The sequence below is a fragment of the Thunnus maccoyii genome, chromosome 12, assembly GCF_910596095.1.
Source record: "Thunnus maccoyii chromosome 12, fThuMac1.1, whole genome shotgun sequence".
Classification (NCBI taxonomy): Eukaryota; Metazoa; Chordata; class Actinopteri; order Scombriformes; family Scombridae; genus Thunnus; species Thunnus maccoyii.
The window spans coordinates 25,892,011-25,913,384 of NC_056544.1; the positions used below are offsets into that span (position 1 = coordinate 25,892,011).

Below are 21,374 nucleotides of genomic sequence, written 5' to 3' on the forward strand. Positions count from 1 at the left end.
GCTTTTATCTAAATAAAGGGGAAGTTGCAGATTCTGTACAGTCATGTGTTTTCTTTTTAATATCCCTTCCTTGGTTTGGGTAAACACACTCAAACACTGTCAAATGCATTTATATAAGTGTACACACACTGAGCCAAAACATGCTTTTATGAATATAAAGACAGATTAAAAAAAAAAAAAAAAGGGAACAGTATAACATACACATAAAGCCAAGCCTTGCAAATACCAACAATGTAAAAGTGTGAGTGTGTGTGTGTGAGAAACCTCCTGGAGGTGCCAGCCGGTCCTGGAACAGATGGAAAACAACCAGTGTTGATAAAAATACTGTTACGAATCATCTCATGTTCCCGTCCTTCACTGTCTGTCTTTGTCTTAGTTTAGCAGAATGAAGTCTTAATGTGTAGCTGTGGCTCAGGAGGTACAGGGTTGTCAACTAATCAGAAGATTGGCGGTTTGAACCCAGAATCCTCCAGTGCGCATGTCGAAGGCTCCCGAAGGCTGCGCCGTCGGTGTGTGTCATTGAGCATTAGAACTCCTGATGAGCAGGTTGGCACCTTGCATAGCAGCCTCTGCCATCAGTGTGTGAATGTGTGAATGTCAGCGTGTACAGTAGTGTAAAGTGCTTTGAGTTGTTGGAAGACTAGAAAGGTGCAATATAAATACTGTACATTAAACATGTGACATCATCAGCGTCATTTTACCTCTAGGTAAGGCAAGGCAATTTTATTTATATAGAACCATTCAGACTCAAGGCAATACAAAGTGCTTTACAAGGGCATAGAAATACATTGAACAATAATGATTTAAAAGCCCTGATTTAAATGAGACCTCTGGTATTCAGGAAGTTTGTTCCACAGGTGGGGAGCATAGAAACTAAAAGCTGCTTCACCTTGCTTGGTTTTGATCCTGGGAACACCGAAGTAAACTCGTCCCAGATGACCTGAGGGGTCCGGGTGCGTCATAACATACAAGAATAACAAAAATGTATTTGGGACCCGAGACCATTTAGGGCTTTATAGACCAGTAATAGGATTTTAAAATCTATCCTTTGACACGCAGGAAGCCAGTGCAGTGATTGAAGAGACTGGTGTAATGTGCTCCATTTTCATGGTGATAGTGAGGACTCTGGCAGCAGCATTCTGAATGAGCTGCAGCTGTCTGATTGATTTTTTGCTAAGACCTGTGAAGACACCATTACAATAGTCTATCTTACTGAAAATAAACACATGAACCAGTTTTTCTGTATCTTGTTTAGATAGAAAATCCTTCAGTTTTTGCTATGTTTTTAAGGTGGTAGTAGGCTGATTTTGTAATCGTCTTTATGTCTATAACTACACCAAGATTTCAAGATTGATTGGTAGGTTTTAGGGTCATGGATTCAAGGTGAGCTTTGACCTCTACTGGTGCCTAGCCATGGATACAGATAGTCTTAGTTTTATTTGCTGATGTTTTGTCTGTCTCTGAGATTTCTGCCACAACCCAAATACAATCGAATGGAATTTCATTTATGGGGCTCACAGGATTGAAAATGACAACAGCAACATGTCTTCCCAAAGTTAGTGTCGTTGTAACTAAGAATATTTAGGTTTTCAGCTTTTTTGAGCTTCTTTCAACCACATTGTCTTCTGTGGGTTAAAAAGAACTAATTGACATAATGAACTAATGGAACCTGGAGAAATTGTACAGTATTTGTACATGAATTTAAAGGGTACCCTAACATCTACACTTTTCCTTTATCCAAACACTCTATTTACAGGGAGTTGATGAAATAACGTGACCACATTATGGACTTGGTGTAATTTAATCGCGATTGTAAACACTGCTACAAAATTGGGCCATATTAAATGCCAATCAGCACCTTGATAAAGCACAGTATTTACATTTTCAAAGCAACATAAGTCATCTTTACAGAGACCAAATCAAATGTGACAAAAATGTGCATTGGTTGTAAAAACCGCTAAACCAATTGATACGTCATGTATGTTATATGCCAACAAATTTTAATGAACAAAGATGAACTGTTGAGTTTGCAGTGAATCAGGACTCACAAGTTACTTGTATAGTGAAAAGGATTTTGGTACCTCAGCATCAAGAACGTGTCTACGCCCTTTGCCATAATTTTCCTTCTCTGATGTTCAAACCATTTAGGAACACATGAATATGAATATCAGTCCAGACCCCGAGTTTTTCACAGTTAACTTATTATTCCCTTTGAGGAGAAGACTTGCATAATCAGATTTTTGGATGTTTTAGTGTCCAATTTTATTGAACAGTAAGGTTTATATGCAACTGTCTTTATCTTTTACTGCTGACAGCAATGGTGCCAACATTATCTACTATTCTCTACTGTGTTTTCTTTCTAATAATAAACCACTATGTTTTCATTGAAAAAAAACAAACAAATACTGGCTGTCATTAATTAACTTCAGTGGCCCACTGGGATTAGAGTTGCAACAGAAAAATGAATACTTGTAAATGCATTTTTTTTATATGCTTTTTCTGAACTCCCTTGGTAGTTTTTGAGCCTTTTCCATATTTAGTATATACATATATATCATTACTACGCATTAGAATGTTTTTTTTGTTTCTTTCTTTCTTTGTCTTTTCACGTCTCATCATATATCACAATTTACTATATTTTCACCGCCTCCCTCCTCCAGATCCCCCCCCATCCCTCACCTCCCTCCTACACAGGACTGATGTCATGATGGTTACAGCGGTATGATATTTATCTATAAATAACACAGAGCGCTTCAGTGAAGCCCCCCTGGGAGCTGGATTCATTTAAAGAGCTTCTTCAAACAGACTGGCAGCACTTTAGAAGAGAAGCTCAGTTCAATCAGAGAAGATCTGCTGCTGGAGAGAAGTGAAAGGATTCTCTCAAAACTTTTCCATTTATATAACATGAAAGAAAATGCAAAGAAAGCAGTCTGTGAGGTAATGAAATTATCCTTTTGATCTTTCTGAGGAAGGGTGAAAGGTGTTTCAAATGAATGGTCTCCAGAAGTCATCTTTCCAGTCAACATAAGGAAGTATTTTTTTTTAATTTTTTTCCAACCAATAACCTCCCACAACTTTACCTGAATGCAAAAACCAATATTGAAACGAAAGATGTTTCATTTGAAGTCCTTGTGTTACACCTGACCCTCCTACCAGTGGCAGCTGGTGAAAAATGTTCTAGGTCGGTTTCAGTAACCATCCCAATACAATTTAACACAAACAAGATACCAGTGATCTGTGAAATAGTCAGTAATAGCGCATCAGGGGGATTAGCAGCCACACATTTCTCCGTTCTCTATTGTCTCATTCGTGTTCACTATTTCTCTGTTTAGCATGACTTTTCATGGTCTTGACAAGCTGCAGCATTTATTAACTGACACACTTTAGTCTGTACTGTACATTTACTGTCAGATTGACGACTTACTGCTAACCTTTTCCTCTGCTCCGCTTGCATTCACCGTCACTTTTCTGACGCTCGCTCTCTCGCTTAACCACTCACTCCCTTACGCACTGCCCTGTTCCTTAAAAGGAGTTGCGCTGCCTGAAGTTTCCCAGGTAACGACACAGACGTTGACTCGCGTTTCAAAACAGCGCTGCTCAGAGGCTCCCAAAAGCTTTCTGAATGAATGGATGTTTGGTGTTATTTTTGGCATTTAAAAATTTTTTCTTTGGCCTGGCAGGGGTTCTCCATGTGCTATTATAGGGGAAAAACTGATCTAGTAAATTACAAGGAGCTTTTTTCACATTTTTAAAAACATTTTATAAACTAAACAATCAAGAAAATAATCAGCAGATTAATAGATAATGAAAATTATCATTAGTTGCAGCCCTGATGTGCTCAGATAGAAGGGACATTACGCATCGTTAGATTACAGAGTCTGGTTTGTGTTTGCTTGGTGCACATTTCAGAAACATGTACAGTAATATTAGAAAACACAATATTAAGACAAAATACCATAATATATTCTAGAGCACAGACAGCCATATATTGCTGGATGATGTCTTATGCTAAGGTCAACTATATACAAAGAAAACTAGGCTCAGGGGAACTTGCATGAGTGTGTATGTGTGTCTGACATCTTGTACAGGAATTGTTCCCCTCTGTCCTTCTGAGTGGCAAATCTCTCAATAACCCTGTTATTAAAGTCAGGAATGTTAAGTTTTATCTCCATGGAGAGCATAGCCAGAGCATTCAGGTGATCCTGTGTCATGGTGTTCCTCTGGAAGGTCTTGATCCACTTTAAAGTAGAGAAGGACCTCTCTGATCCTGCTGTTGTCATGGATGTGGTGAGGAGAATCTTGTGAAGATGCAGTGAAGGTTGTTTCCCATGAAAAACTGGAACAGAGTCGGTGCACCACTGCTGCAAGCCTTGAACTCATCGTTCTCATAGATCAGGACACTTCTGTTTTGAGCTTGGCCTTGTTCATCAGGGGATGGGCCTCCACTGTGGTTTCCAGCGCTGAATCCACAACTTATTCCTGGAACATGTCTCCTTGCACCACAGTTGCACTGATGAGGAGCTTGGTGAAAGGGAACTGCTCCTTGACGTGACTCAAAATGGCATCATATACCTATTAAATGATACACAATTTTAAAAAAAACTGTAAACAGCAGTATTAAATTTTCTCCAAGTCTAAACAATGACATCAGTATCCTCTCACAAGATGAGGATGTTAATTTGTGACAAGCAATGACAGCTTACTGTTTAATATCAGGAATGTGAAATAACCACATCTAATCACTTTAGTGTCTGCCTTCTTTGGTAGTTGTGTGGTGAATGTAACCTATCACTCTTTTATTATTACACAGGAATTGAAGAAGGCAGACAGTGAAACATAGCAGAGGCCACTTTTATACATCTTTACACATTAATAAATAATAAAATAAATAAACACCTAAACATCTAATTGAGTGTCTTGTAAACAGAACTATGTTACAGCTTACCTCTGTAGCCAATCGCTAGTGACACGAGTCCAAAACATGAGTTACCATCCACAATTATCCTTTCAGAAACTAACCTAATGGACACATAAAATGAGTCTGTGATTGTGCACTGTGTTTAATAAACTACTGTAACTACATTATCATCCTAACTGCATTTCCTCTTCACTGTCTTTAAAATGTTGAAACAAGTATTTATGAGTTGCTCTGGTGTGTTCAGCCGGTATGAGGCACATTTATGTTTTTTTATGTTTTCCCAGCCAAAGGTAAATAATTATTTACCTGATTGTTTGCATGCTGTCGGTGAACCTCTTTCTTCCTTTGATGTAGACAGAGTCGATGTTCCTCTTCTGCAGCTGGTTAAACAATGTGTCCACGTGTGGCATGATCTTGTTAAACAAAAAGTAGAAATCCTCATCTTCCAGCATTCTTACAAAGCCCCCGGCCTCTCTGACAGTCGGAGGATCAAAGTTACCAGAGTCTGTTGGTGTGGAAATACTGTAGGAGGTCATCCATGCGCTCAAACACAGTGTTAACAGCATGACTGTGGAAGTTCCACCTTGTTGTCGAAGTTCCGGGAAGTCTGTGTGCCACCACTTGATCAAGCGTGTTGGTTCGCTTGAATAACCAGGAGAAGAACATAGAAAATCGATCGAGGTCTGAAAAAACAGTACTGATCCTGGGGATGTATGATGTTGCCCGCTGCGTGATGAGGTTCAACTGATGCGCATAGCAGTGGACGCAGTGTGCACTTCCGTAGACATCCTTTACCTTGCACTCCACCTGTGGCTGCCCTCATCACAGCAGCCCCGTCATATACCTGAGTGATTAGTCTGCTCTGTTGTCCCTCAGGGAGGATAGTGCTGTCAGCTGTCTCATCTGCTTGAATAGTGAGATAATTGTCAGTTTTTACTTCCTCCAGAGTGTAATCCTCAAGAACTGACAGCATGCAGTCCAAACGTTCGTCTTTGAGGTGCCTTTGAAAATGGTAGCTGTCTTAAGGTACTCCTCCAATACACTTTCCAGCGAGGCAACTAGATCTACTAAACCCCTGAAAACACAAGGGTTCTCTTAGGATTCAGACTCATTGTGGCCATACAAGGCCAGCTCAAAGGCCCCGCAGAAATTAACACGGTCAATTATCTTTGTGTGCCTGTTCTTCGTTGTGTTTCCTCACCCCAATCCTGTGGCCTTCATCCAGTGGTGTAGCGACTGGACGAAGGCCTAAATTTACGTTTCTATGTGAATATCTTGTGTCAGCAGTTGGCTGCGCTGCTGCACTGACTGGGCGATGTTCCTGTTGCCCCTGAAGAGATATTGAGAGAGAGGGGATGAACAGGAGGCAAATTTTCCCCAAAACATAATGATCCATATGTTATATATTGCACGTTATTGTGCATTTTAAACCTACACATACTTAAAATAGGTAATTATTGTTAAGGGTGGCGCCCTAGTGCCCTCTATTGGCCAGCCACCGCTGCCTCTTGCACTCTTTATATATAACAGTATATTTGAATAAATAAATAACCTTGAGGAGCTTTGACTAAAAGGTTTTTCCCTCCATGAAATGGAAATCTACATCTAACAAATGGACCGTTTTGTTTGATGAAATGACTTTCTCTCTTTGAAAGGTGGGTGGGAGTTTAAAAGCATGTTTCCCCCAAATTATCAGGATATTTATAAGTACGATTGCTGTAAGATTGCTTGGTGCTTTCAAATATTCTGTAACCCCAAAGTCAAAGGTGTGATCATGTGATACTCAGTGCTTTTTTGTGCTCTTGAATTATCTGATTGTAAAACACATTAAGGCTTATCTAGGTTTTCAGCTTTTTTTAGCTTCTTTCTACCACAGTGTGTTCTGTGAATGATCAAGATTGTCTAATAAACTGTATTATAAGTTATGTTGTGTGGACGGTGTGATACAGTACTTTGTCACATAAATTTAAAAGGTACCATCACATCTAAACTTAATTTTACCTTATCAAAATCATTGTGTAAACCTTAAGAGAGTTATCTTTAGGTTAGAATTAGAGTAAGAATATATAAGCTATCCTACATTCTTCATTCATCTTTTAAATCACTCCAGAAGGTATAGTATGCATTAGTGATGCACAAATCCAACTTTTCTTGTCTCAATACTGATTCCAGTATCTCAACTCAGAATATCTGCCAATACAGATTACTGAGTCAATACCAATACTCTCCTTTTCCAAAATTAAAATCTGTAAACCACAGTGTGTGGAACTCCATGGGATCAATTTTATGATAACATGAAGCCAAGTATGACAGCCCGCCATGACTAAATGAATGTAAGTAATCATGGACACACAGAACTTTAATACAGCAAACATTTGTATTCAGTCAAATCATAGCCAATACCAGATCCACTTAATAAGATTACTATCAGCCTTGATAGCACTAAGGCTGATCAGACGGTGTAACCCTATTCTGTAACATTTGTCTGATTTCTGTCAGTGTGTTTGTCCTAATGCAGTGATCAGTTGGGTGCAAAGTGATGGGTTTATATAGGAAGTATCATGGTGGAAAGGGTGGAAAACAACTCATTGTTTACAGCATCAGAACATTTCCACTTCTACACAAAGTGGCTCAGAAAGGCTCTTTACTGTAATCAAACATTCATCATGACAGTAGTTCTGGTATTAAACTACTCGTGTAAACCTGCGTTACTATGAACCATTTAAATTTGGTTGTGCCTCTAAATCCCAAAGTTTCCCTCCAGCTCACTGAAATATTTTGAAACAGCACAGTTTACAGTTGAATTTCAAAATCCAATTTATGGATTTGTGGTTGCTATTACAAAATTAGAGAGCGTATCAGTACTAGTAAATTATTAATGTGTACTGGGAGCCAGCAGGAAGTCTGCTCAGTTAGAGTTAGCATGGGCCTGAAAACATGAAAGCCCGAAAAACATGTAATTGTGAAGATCGTGGGGCAAATTAAGACCACTGTATCCAGTTCTCCCAATACTAAATCCATTGGATATTCACTTTAACTGAGTAATTTGTGTACAAATGCACTACAGCAAGTTTATACTGTTAAACTGCTCTTGAGCAAAACACAAGCGATTCAGCTAAACTATAAATGTTTAATTTAAAATGTTCACTCCTCTTGACATTAACAAATGAACAGAGTGTTTGGAGACGACTACCTCTTTGGTCTTATGTAGAAAGATATTTGGCAGAAAATCCAGGAGAATTTTGTTTCCAAAATTTCAATTTGCCATAAAAAGAAGGAAATCTTTTTCAGAATAGGGTCGTTTTTGTTCATTCTCTCCGTTTCTTTCTCCATCTCTATCTCTCTCAGGTGTTCTCCCAGTCGATGTGAACATGGCGGCCGCTGCAGTCAGTCCTGGACCATCTTCCACTGTAACTGCTCTGACAGCGGCTACAGCGGAGCGACCTGCCACAGCTGTAAGTCACCTGTCAGTCAAACAACATCACCACATGTACAGCAAGACATAGACAAACGGAAAGAGGGAAAGAGAGAAGTAGAGAAGATCTGTGATGAGATTGATGAAATAAAAGATGAGGAACAACTGAGAGGCAGTGTGTCAAACTGAGTAATGAAGGAAGATATTTCCTCCCACAGAATTTCAACTCAAACAAAAAAAAATCTAGAAAAATTAGATTAAATTAAACTCTCTCTCTCTCTCTCTGGTACAATCTCATACTTTCATTTACAGTGTCAAATAACAAAGACTGTTTTTTTTCTGTTTGTTTACATTTCCGCCTGGGTACATTTCTGAAACGATAACTCTTAGACCTTAAGAACCTAATTCTTAAGGTCTAAGAATGTGGCGACACAGCCAAAAAAAAGTCTGACAAGGTGAGAAATATGAGCAGTCACACACTCAGATAGGTTTTAAACAAACTCCTAACAAACAAAGGCAAACTATAAGATTTTTACCCAAACCGTCTATGGTAAACATCCATTACCGTCTACAGATCAACTCTCTGGTTTAAATCTGACTTACTGTAATTGTACCTTCAAATAAATTAGTTTAATAAATAAGTAAAAGTAGAAATACTGTGGTCTAAAAATAGTCCTGAAAATTTAAAATGTTACTTAAGTATCAAAATTTCTTATTATGCAGACTGGCTTCTTTTCGAGTGTTATGTTATTGTAGTTTATTATATTGTTTGTTTTCATCACTAACAAAAACATATAAGATACTTTGGGTAGATTACTAATAATAGCACTGCATCATATTTTATTAGTGTATGTTTTTCTATAATAATAATACACTTTATTTTTATAGTACCTTTCACACAAAATGCATTATATTTTTTTTCAAAGGAAAGAAAAGAGCAGACAATTTAAACAACAGTTAGAATATTAAAATATTTTATGTAAAATCTTCATCTGAAAAGCAACTAATAACTATAAATGGCAAATAAATGTAGTGGAGCAGAAGTACAAAGTAGCATAAAATGTAAATACTCAAGTAAAGTACAAGTACCTCAAATGTGCACTTAAGAATGGTACTTGAGTAAATGCACTACGTTACATTACACCACTGTAAATAAGTTACTGTTGGTTGTTTACAAGCTGTCTGATCGATCTGCTTCATCTTCATCTTCATCTTTCTTTTAGCAATGTTCCCAGATTATATTGGTGATTACCATATGAACATAACAAGTAGAAATGATGTCCAAAACTACAAAAATAAACTGTCATAAACTTTGTCATAAACTGGAATCATCCCGTTAATAGACTGCCCCCATTCGAGCTATATTCAATCATTTTCTCTCATACACGAGGTTACAGTATCATATTTGTCGATGAGTGATATGATGGAGGTTAACGAGACCATAGTTGTGCCTAAACAGGCAAATACTGAAAGGATAAAACAACCTGCAGCTGTGAGGTGAGCTTGAGATTTACTGGTTCTGTGCTGATTGCCTCGAGTCAAATCCTCGAAAGTTTCCCACACAGTTCAGTGTCATTTTTATTACTGTGAAAACCTTTTTCTAACCGCACTGATGTGATTACTAAAAGGTCTTAAAGCTGCGGAGAACAAGAGAGATAAACAGGTGAGCAGACTGTGGGAACCTTTAGATATGGATTTGACTTGAAGGGCTTGATTCTTTGACTGCAGAGGATACACTGATGTATGTGAGTGTGAGACAGAGAGAGGAGGGGAGGAAGACTTATGGAGAGAGAGAGAGGAAGAAGGCAGGACTGATAAAGGCCTTTCTTTTATTTAGTCTTTGTTTTCCCATCAGTCATCACTGTCCTCTCCGGTTGGATTCATCTTTACTTTATGGGACGCCGCTGCAGGAATAAAACCTCCGATTATTTTCTTCACACTGGTTTTGAGACTGTGATTTAGTGGTGATACATACGTATGAAGCAGCACCCATAATCCTCCACAGTCAGAGCTGACGTGTCGATGTTGATGTCATTTACGTTGATTCGACGTTTGGAGCTGATCTCATTATTTTTCCTCCCAGCTGTGTACGAACAGTCCTGCGAGGCGTACAAACATAACGGCAACACGTCGGGACATTTTTATATTGATGTGGACGGCAGCGGACCAATCAAACCACAGCTGGTCTACTGCAACATGACAGGTGACACACACACACACACACACACTCTTCGTCATCCCATCATCACTCAGTGTTTTTTATGATTAACATTTACATAATTGTAAATGATGATGCTCTGATCCACTTTATCTTCCATCCCAAGCTCCTTCTACCCCAATCTCTCCTTCTCCCTTCATCCCTCTGAGTCTCAATGCTTCATGTCATTTGTATAATCATATAAATATAAATAACGATGACACTTCGTCTTTCTTTGTCTCACTGTTTCATATAATTTGTTGACTTTAATATATCTAAATAGTGATGATAATCCTCATTTTTTTTGATCCTCTATTTTCTGCTTCCTGTTTGTTTAACTGCCATTCAAGTTCAAGATGTTTTATTTATTTATTTGTACAAGGTAGCCTGGTTATGTTAGGTATGTTCATTTATAGCCCTGCTAACAGCTACACAGGGAAATAAAATAACAACAGTTATTACAGATAATAAGAAGAACAGACATTAATAGAAGAGAAAAACAGACAATAAATAAGAAAAGACCCAAATGAAGCAGTTAATAAGCAGGTGAAGGAGGATTACTGAGCGATATACAAGTGTTTTGATTTGCAGAATATTATGTGGAACCAGGGAGTGGAGGTCAACGGCTAACCCACAAATGCACCTACCAATGCCTCTTAAGTTCAGTAATTACACGTACTGTACCAGCACAGACTCTAAGAAGTCACTAAGCAGGATACTGGTAACCACGAAACTCCCTGCAAAAAAAAACACAATTTGAAGTTTTTACATTTCATTTTTTATATGGTTTAAACTAACGAGATACAACATGGTAATTAGTAAGTTTTAGAGGAGTTAGTGGGTATATTTTTGGTCTAGCTGTTGCCCCCTGTGTCCAGTCTTTATGCTAAGCTAAGCTAAGCTAAGCTAAGCTAAGCTAAGCCAAGAGCCTGTAATAAATAAATAAAAACTTTTTGTCTTTTCTTTAATAGTTCATGACTCACAAAGGCAAGTGTATGACACAATATATAGGAGAGACGAGGCCATATAATAATCAATAGCAGCAATTAAGGAGGTAATCAATAAGAATAATCAGTATCTATCTATATATCTATCCCCCACCAGAGGAGAACACATGGATGGTGATCCAGCACAACAACACAGAGCTGACCAGACTCAGACCGTCTCCAGGTAGAAATCAGCACTCAGTCCACTTTGACTACTCGACTGAAGAAGAGCAGCTATTGACCGTCATCAGCCAATCAGAGCACTGCGAACAGGAACTGTCCTACCACTGCAGGAAGTCCCGCCTCCTCAACACTCCAGGTGAGGCCTGTTTGTTTATCCAAGAAAGGTGTGCTGCATATATCCTCCTATATTAGATTGACATTATAGTATATTAAATATACATTACATTATATAGACAGCTGCTCACCTGGAAGAACTGGGACCCGCTGCTAAATTAGTATGGCTGTTAACTAACATTATGAAATAAATGTTGATTGCACAGTGTAATGGCTATAGAATAATGACACCATCTGCCTTTAGATTGGTTCCCTATAAGCTTGCTCTCACTATGCAATTCTGTTTGGCGCCAGGTACAGAAAGCTCGATTTACGGCACAAGTGTGTTTGTGTGTGAAGTGCGTCAACCATTACGCAACCAAAAGAGGCGGAAGATAGCGCTTTTGTTTTCCCTGGTAGCTATCGATAGCTATATCTCATATATATATAATAATTTGTTAGGTGGCCAACCTCTTTCTATTGTGTTATTGCTACATGTTAAATGTGGAATAGTACACAGTTAGATCTGATGGCACACTACTTATATCTGCGTACACCACATTTTAGTTGCATTGAGTATACTACATGAATAAACTTGTCTTTTGATTTCTAGCGGATTTTCTTCCCATAAGCTACGGTAGCTCAGTTAGCTAAGCTACCAACCCTACAGCCAGAGAATACTGGATCTTGGATCTTTTCTCAACACAAACTAAAGAATTTTTATCTGCTTTCATGTCTCCATTATAGACTAAATGATGAACAAACTCACGCCTTTTCTCCTGTCTTCTTCTAACGTTACTCCCCCTCCACTCCGACACCAACCCCTGCTGTAGTTACTTGTTTGTGCAAAGCAATGTTAATCAACCTATGTTATTGCTATGAAATGCACAACATTACAATAGCTTTTGCCTGTTCCTAAATTCGATATAAAATTGTGACAATTTCAATTTACCTCTGCAGTGACCCTGCTTTTTTCATCTCTATTATTTCCAAAGTGGTGTTGATCATTTTTCACAGAGCTAGACTCTGAGGAAAATGGAAAATGATCCAGTTGTCTTTAAACAAACAGCGTAAACAATAATACCCCTTGGAAATGCTGGGGGTCAAAAAGTAAAAGTAAACTTTTACATTTTCATTAAGCAAAAGTTAATGAAAGCTTAGTTAGGCAGACTCTCTAAAGTAAGACTCCACACGTTTTTCTCTTTCTCAATCACAAAGAACAAAATAATTACTGTCCTTGCTCCAAACTTATTGCAAGTTGCAGGGATTTTCTCGGCTTTTAGAAATGATTCAGACAAATTGATTGTGTAGGATTTTTACCTCATCCTTTTAGAATGAGTATTGAGTTCAAGCATTGTTTTCTTTGTTAGTCATGTGTTGTCTTGTATTGACTCAGAGGTGGTGAGAATCACTTTGATTGCCAAGTTAAATTGAATTTGTTTTGGTAGCAGTGAGTACAACACCTTACACTTTCAAAGTCCCTATACAAGAACAACAGCCGTGCTGACGACATGGCTCTGTGGATGGTAATGGTAAAGTCAATTGGCTGGTCAGTCCACCACTTTGGTCCAGACCGAAATATCTCAACAACAATCGGATGGGTTACCATGAAGTTTTGTACAGACATTCATGCTCCCCAGTAGAAGAATCTTTATGACTTTGGTGATCCTCTGACTTTTCCTCTAGTGCCGACATCAGGTTGAAGTTTTCAGTTATCTAGTGAAATATCTCTACATGTACCAGGTGGATTAACATGAAATTTTGCAGATATTCATTTCTCCCTCAAGGTGAATTCTGATATGTTTAGTAAACCTTTAAGTTTTACACGTGTATCAACATCAGGTCAAAACTAATGACATTCCCATCAGCCTCAGCTGCACAATTACTGCTAATTACAGTTAGTACAAATGTTAGCATGCTAATATGCTACACCAAGGCCAGGCTATTTATTTTTTCACTAAGATGGCAACCATGGTAAACATAACACCTGCTAAACATAGGTATGTTAGCACTTAGCTAGCTAGCGTTAGCATTTTAGCACCTGTTCAGTCTCACACACTTCTTTTTATTAAAAGATATGTGCATTTCAGCAGCATATAGTAGCTCTGAAACAGTGAGCCAATCATTGAAAAGTCAATAGACAGAACTTTGACAACAAAATAAATGTTGTAAGCCAAGAAAACTTTTGATTGCCAGTTATCCAGTGGACATCCATTGATTGTGAAAACACATCCTCAAAGTTCCCTCTTCTCCTGTGGTACTACAAAGACTATGTATAAGAGAGAGGTTCCAGTGGGAGCGTAAAAACAAAAGCTATGAGAGATGAAGCAACTTTTTATCTTGGGGGAGGCCTAATAAAGTGATGGATGAAAGTAGTGAAAGTGTTAGAAAAGAAATGGGTAGAGAAATAGAAGTTCCATTATAAAGGCTCTTCTCTGGGAAAATAAAGAGGTGCTGACTCAGCAGAGACCTTTCCAATCACCTTCTCTGAGACCTCTCCACCTACGCACTCTCACAATGTGAAATACACTTTTCACCGTATACCATCATCGCCCTCCATCCAAAAACAATATATTCAGTGTTAGGGTGGGAGCTGGCAAACATCCTTCTGTTTCATCATGGGAGGCTGGGAGATGGAGACACCATAAAACAGAGAGAAATTTCTGTGCGTCAGCTATTTTCTCACAACAGAGATCATCTTACGACACAACAGCATGGCTTACAGTGTAGAGAGTGACTCTGAGGTACAACTTTTGTATCAGGGGTAAGAGTCCAGTAATATGTGAATAGTGGTTTCTCCAAGTTTGACCAAGAAAAACAAGCTGCTTCATTCAGATAATTCACTTTTTGTTGTTTTGGTTTCCCTATCTAATGATGTAATTTTAAGTCATTGCATTATCTGTAATCAGGTTGCTGTACAGTAATTGAAAGTAAACAGAGACACTCAATCAGACAGGTTCAAATGTATCATCCAACACCAACAGTTGATGCATGTGTCCTCCGAGCACCGTTTCTGAGGCTAAAATCTTTGAGAGAAGAAAGTTGTTGAGAAACTGGGAAGCTTTTAATGGCTATGATCAACTTTTCCTCCATAACACAATTATGAAACCATGAAACCTCATAGCCCAAAACATCTTTAGGTACATATTCATCCGTATATGGGTCACGTTTTTTGCTAAGCTCTAGAAAGTGATTTGACATCTGGTGACATGATATATGAAGATATAATGCTTGAGCTCTCTTGTCTATAAAAGCTCTTCAAAGGTATCACAGTACGACATATTAAAGCTGGACTACGGGACTTTTGTCTCCCCCTTCTGGCAGTGAGAGTAAAGGGGGCGCTCGGCTATGATTGCCTGAAACAGGCATGCAACACGCTCTCATGTGTAACCCGAATGACGAGCACACAGAGAGGGCTGGTAAAATAGGTCCACCAGCCCACCAGGATTTGTCCCAGTATGCCTGATGGCCAGTACACCACTGGCTGTAATTGTTGCGGCTGTAAAACGGTGGATAAGTTGGTTTGAGCATCACACAACGCCTGGGAAATTACTCGTTTCACCATCAGAATTTGATCCATTCAGTCCAATGACATTTGGAAAGTCGCCACGCGATTAACAGCCAAACGGCCAGCACTGGTATGTCGCGCCTGACATGACATTTAAAAATTCTATATACTGTGAAATACAGAGAGATTTACCTTTCAGTGACAGGCTTAATCATCATTGTGTTAACTTGTTTGGCAAGTGCTTGAATGTAACAGACGTTGATTTATATGTAAAAGTTCCGCACTGCAGGTTTCAACTACAGTAAGGGTGCTATTTGTGTGTGTGTGTGTTTCAGAGGGGTCTCCGTTCAGCTGGTGGCTTGGTGGTCCCGGCTCCGGACGTCTCCAGACTTACTGGGGTGGAGCTCAGCCAGGCAGCCAGCAGTGTGCCTGCGGCCTGCAAGGCGACTGTGTGGATCCACAACACTACTGCAACTGTGACGCGGACCGCTTGGAGTGGTACTGAACTTAAATAAATACATAGACAAGTTTATGATTATTATATGTTGAATGATTAGTGCTAGTTTGCTCTTGTTGGTGTTGACAGGCAAATACATGCCAAACTAGATGGATATTTGTTTATAAATGCACTCAAATACAACAGCTGTTTTTAGTAGATTTTACCTTTGTGAAACTCTTTAGCTGTTGTAATTGTTTCTTCCATCTTTCTGTCATCTCCCAGTCCAAACTGTCAGACAGCTCAATGCTGACACTGTTTTTACAGACCATTCATTAGATTCTCACAGCTGTATACGCGTAGACGCGTACTGTATATGATTAATTCTCACCTGACAACAAGATTGACATGTAGATTATCAGAAGGCTGAACATTGGTGTAAATGGACAGAGCTGCTCACTCAGCTGTCTGGAGTGTTCGTTTTGGAAAAAGCTTTCACAGAAATGGGCAGAGGTGGAGTGTTGAGTGTTGAGCTTTGATACGATCTGGCTCACATTTAAAATGATGAAACATTGTCTGACACAAAACAGGTTGTGTCAGCTTGTTGATACTCTTAGCTTTTAGCTTTACAATTTGAAGTCACTTCTGCTTCCACTTTCTTCCCTTTTAATGTTTTTCTCCTCTTCCTCTTCTTTCCTTTCATTCATCTTCCATGTCTTCTTCTTTTGCAATTACTCCTTATTGTATTTTTATCCTCTACTTCAATCTTCTCTCCTCTTACTTTTCCTGTTTCTCCCCCTTCTTCCATACTTCCATATCCCCCTCCTTCTTCTCCTTTATCTTTCCCACTTTCTCCTCCTCCTCCTTCCTCTTCTTTTTATGTCTTCCCCTCCTTCTTCGTCTCCTTTTCCTTCTTCATCTCTTCCCCTCTTTCTCCTCATGCTCCTGCTTCTTCTTCATCCCTTTCCCTGTTTCTTGTCTGTCTCTTGTCTTTTTCATTGTCATCTCTTCCCTCTTTTTTCCTCCACTATACCTCTTCCTCTCTTTTCATCCGCTTTCTTGTCTGCCTCTTCCTCCTCCAGGACTGAAGACTCCGGCCTGCTGACCCATAAGGACAGCCTCCCCATCAGGTCTCTACTGCTGGGTGACATCCAGAGGCCGGGGTCAGAAGCTGCCTACAGGGTGGGACCTCTCCGTTGTCATGGAGACAGTAAGTCCTGCTCAGTGCTGTGGTTGCTTGGTTACACTTGATGGGGAGATGACAGAAATCCTCGTATTATGGGGAATTTTAATTTGAAGGATCCACATCCAACCAATCAGCGATCTACAACTATCAAGCAACAAATTATTAATAATAACTCGTTATTTTTGAAAGGCTAATTCTCTGAGGCTTGTTGTTGACGTGGAAATACAGGATAAGGTGTTTAATATTTTATTCCACCTGCCAATTATGTGCTAAACGAATTCCTCTGGGTACAGTAACTCAACATCTAGTAGCTAATTATCATTAGCAGGACTGTTGCTAATTCATATTTCCTTTTAAGTTTTCACACTCTTTATTCTTGCTTCTCATTAAATGAGTTACAAGGTAAAGCGAAGTAGCATGCTGCTTTTCCTTCTTTCAATTATTTGTAATTACAGTCATTCTGTATCATCCCAAGTTGATAGATAAATAAATGTTTGGCATGATTAGTCAAATGAGTAACAGAAATCATACCCTTGTGTAAGCTAATTAGCTGAGGCTCATTTGTTTGCTACGTGATTTTCATAAAAAAAACATCCACTGTGAGTTTTCATTGTGTTTTTCAGAGAGCTTCTGGAACGCTGCGTTTTTCGACAAGGAGACGTCCTACCTCCACTTTCCCACCTTTCACGGAGAGCTGAGTGCAGATATTTCCTTCCTCTTCAAAACCACGGCCTCCTCCGGTGTGTTCCTGGAAAACCTGGGCATCAGAGACTTCATCCGGATCGAACTGAGCTGTGAGTGGGAGCCGGAGGGTGAAGATTTAATCCGGATTAAAGTGTGATGTGTCAGTAAAACCTGGAAGTCAAAGTCTTAATCTGGATCTGTGTAAAACCCAGAGGTTACAGACTTAATCTGTGTCAAACTATCCTGGGGAGAAAATTGTTTATCTTAGGTTGAACTCAGCTGTCTTGACCTTCCTGCTCTGACTTAAACTGTGAATTTGCACAAAGACTAACAGCATATTCACACCTTTATGTGATTTTTAAACACTTCATTCCAAAACTATGGGCATTAATCTGCTGCTGTAACTGTTCCCACAAAATTGGAAGCAAAATATTGTCCAAAATTGTGTGTATTATATTAAGATTTCTGTTTATCAGAATCAAACTAATGTAGACAAGTGTCCACATACTTTTGGCTGTATAGTACAGTATGTATAACACAGATACAGTGGCTGTTTATGTTAAACTGCTACCTTAACCTTTAAGCCTACCCTAATTTGAGAATTCAGGCCTCTTTGCAGACCTCAACTCTTTGAGGAATAGTTTAGCGTCTTGAGAAATGTGTTTATTTGCTTTCTTTCCGAGGGCTTAGATGAGAAGATCAATATCAGCATCATGTTTGTGTGGTAAGAACAGAGCTGGAGTCGGGATGTGTTTAGCTTAGATTTGCATAAAGATTGCTCACAGGGGGAAACAGCTAGCCCGGCTCTGTCCAAAATCAGAAAATATCAGTATTTAACGTTGACTAATTGACAAGTTTTATCTTGTTTGTTTAATCTGAACAGAAAAGGAAATGTAAAGAAGACACACTGGTGGTTTTTTGGGGGGTCTTTAACTGAATCTGAAATGCTTGGGATGACAGCAGAAGTTCATTTTGTGGTTGTGCCCAAGTCATTATCACTGAAACAAATCAATTTTGTTTCACCATCTCTGAAAACAAAAACCCAAACAAAAGACCTAACTTTCTTATCTACAAAGTGACTTCACCAAAATCCATTACAGTGATGGCACCAAAAGTTAAGTAAAGGAGGTTGAGCAAAGGTTTACAGGATACCCCAACTTACCTAATGTCCTTAACCTCCCACCACTAACCTCTTATATTCTTTAACAAGTTTACTTAACGGTACCAACAGCTTATTAACAGACAAGTCAAGGCAAACAGAAAAACAGAGGGAATAAAAAACACACAGTGCCTCTGACTTGCACGTAACAAATGGATACGTTGCTGGAAATGAAAGCACATTTCTTCACTTCACCCCAGGTTTCTGTTTTCATTGCTTGGACAATATTTTCTGTATTCTGCTTAGTTTTCTAGCTATCGCCCACAGTGTGTGTCATTTAGAATACGACAACGATAACCAAGAGGGTATTTTTTTACTATATGGGTACCAAAACATTGTGGCTGGGCAGCCCTCTTTGGTGAAGTATCATTTAAAATATGGAAGAAATACCTACAAGATCCTTCTTTACTGTGCGTGGAGTTTAAATAGTCTTGTGTAGCTGTTAGTTATTAGTCATCCGCGGTTGCCCTGTGAAGCTCATTCAGTCTACTTCACCAGTTTAGTTTGGTTAAGTTTGCTGTATTGGTGTTGTTTTGCATTTTGCATTTTCTTAGAGATGGGATTTGAAGGGACACACAGAGAGTCTAATTCAGGAACATTGCTGCACAAACAGCATCTCTCCTCAGGGAAATCATTGTCGGTGTGGTTGTTCCAACTCTGAATACTGCTGCTCTGTTGGCAGCTGTCTCCGATCGCTTTGTATTGCGACACTGTAGTTGAGCCTGAGAACGATCTCTAAGTGAAGTTACTGTAGGAAGCCGGGCTATTGTTTGATCTTGTTCTGTGCTCGCAGAGTTCATCTTTTCTTTCTAAAAACATGAAGGACGAGGGTTTGTTTGGGAGACGCTTACTGTATATTTCCCAAAATCCTTTTGTTTTGTTTGAATGAAAATAGCTGAGCACTCAAAAACGACACTTTGAAATTTGAGTTTTCAGAATATTTAGTGAGTTAGTGGCATTTGTCAACCAGCGGAGTCTGTTAAAAATGTATATCATGGTAGCTGGTTGTAGGCCACTCAGTTTCTCGATTGAATTTCTACATTTATATAGTAAAATTAACTTCATCATTTCATGTACTTCTTGCTGTCTCATCATTTACATAATTTACTCCCTTCCTGTCTCATCTGTCTCCTTTTTATCCTCCCCCCACCCCCTCTATCAGCCTCCACTCAGGTAGTTTTCTCCTTCGATGTGGGTAACGGGCCGCTGGAGGTTCACGCAAGGTCGAGCGTCCTGCTGAATGACAACCGGTGGCATCGAGTCCGAGCCGAGCGGAACGTCAAAGAGGCGTCGCTTCGATTGGATGAGCTTCCCGCCACCACTCAGGAAGCTCCTGCTGATGGGCACTTTCACCTGCAGCTCAACAGCCAGCTGTTCATAGGTGAGGAGGAAATACGTGTGAAGGCATTTATCTGTGGGTGTGAGAAAGACCGACAAGTAGAGAGTAAACACTGAACGGTTTCCTCATTAGTAGCAGTGCTTTGATGTCTTTATACTTCATTTGTGTGCCTCCCTCAATAGCTCTCCCACAAACACACACACACACAGATTATATATATATATATATATATAACTTGATCACAGAACTTCAACCTTTAGTCTGTGTTTTTTTTTCTCCCAGTCTGTCTGTCTACTATCTGCCTCCCACTTCAGTTTACATCTGATGTCACTGTGTAGCCGTTTTCTCATATGAACTCTGGAGAATCAGGTCCAGACATTGTCCAGAGTTGTCCTTTCACACATGTAACACACAACAGGAGATTCTCCACGTCAGACGCGTTCTCATCCACTGGAAATACTCCAATTAGTTTAGGGAAAGGGAGCAGGAGGCAGGGCAGGACGCAAAAAGTATGCGCGGTCATGTAGCTGGTTTGTAATTTGCTCATAAACAAATTAAATAAATAAAGTCTCTTGCCATTCCTTGAATTTGTCTGGTGATTTCGGCGTTGGCCCTTACCGACACAAGTTCCCAAACCTCATTGTCTAGTTAGACATTTTCGTTGCCGCCTTCGTGTAAATGACCCTTTTCACCCTCAGATGTTTGTATTCTTCCGGTTTTGCACCAGTCATCAAACGTCATCAACATTCCCACTCACTCGCTGTGAATTCTCCAGAAAATGGAGAAGGGTCTATCTGTAGTCTTCCAGACCTACACAACATGCCCACTTTACTACCGGTCCAACTGATCCAGACATTTGTGGTCTCACATCCAGCTCCTCCGGTTAATGTCCGGATAACTTCAGGGTTGCAGTTCATGTGTGAAAGGGGCTTATGAAACATTGTATGTATAAGGATGTTTCTGTTTCCTGAGGGCTTTGGTAGAAAAAAAGTCCACATGTATACATAAGAGCTAATTTAGCCATCTGTGCCATGGAGTATATTTGCTTAAGAATGTCATTTATATACATATATATACAGTATATATATACATATAGAGCTGTGGTCAGCCTGCAAATTTCAGTTGAACTTACAGAGACATAAAACAAGAAAAATACAACATGCAATACAGTAAGTGAAGCTCATAATGTGCAATTTTTCTCGTCAGAGATATAAAATTGATTTACTGGTCACTTTGAGACTGTAGTTTGTTGTTTTGTTCAGCAAATATG

The 21,374-nt window shown here is 39.3% G+C and overlaps 1 protein-coding gene across 3 annotated transcripts in view; it reads left to right on the plus strand.

Annotated features, from left to right (window-relative positions):
* LOC121908486 (contactin-associated protein-like 4) overlaps positions 1-21,374 on the plus strand; it is a 135,222-nt gene that overhangs the window by 85,739 nt on the left and 28,109 nt on the right. For all 3 annotated transcript variants that reach the window (XM_042428536.1, XM_042428537.1, XM_042428538.1), the window contains exons 11-17: positions 8,267-8,373; positions 10,417-10,536; positions 11,635-11,835; positions 15,636-15,798; positions 16,819-16,946; positions 17,546-17,716; positions 19,928-20,146. In XM_042428536.1, coding sequence (XP_042284470.1) covers positions 8,267-8,373; positions 10,417-10,536; positions 11,635-11,835; positions 15,636-15,798; positions 16,819-16,946; positions 17,546-17,716; positions 19,928-20,146 — 1,109 coding nt within the window. The remainder of the gene's footprint in view (positions 1-8,266; positions 8,374-10,416; positions 10,537-11,634; positions 11,836-15,635; positions 15,799-16,818; positions 16,947-17,545; positions 17,717-19,927; positions 20,147-21,374) is intronic.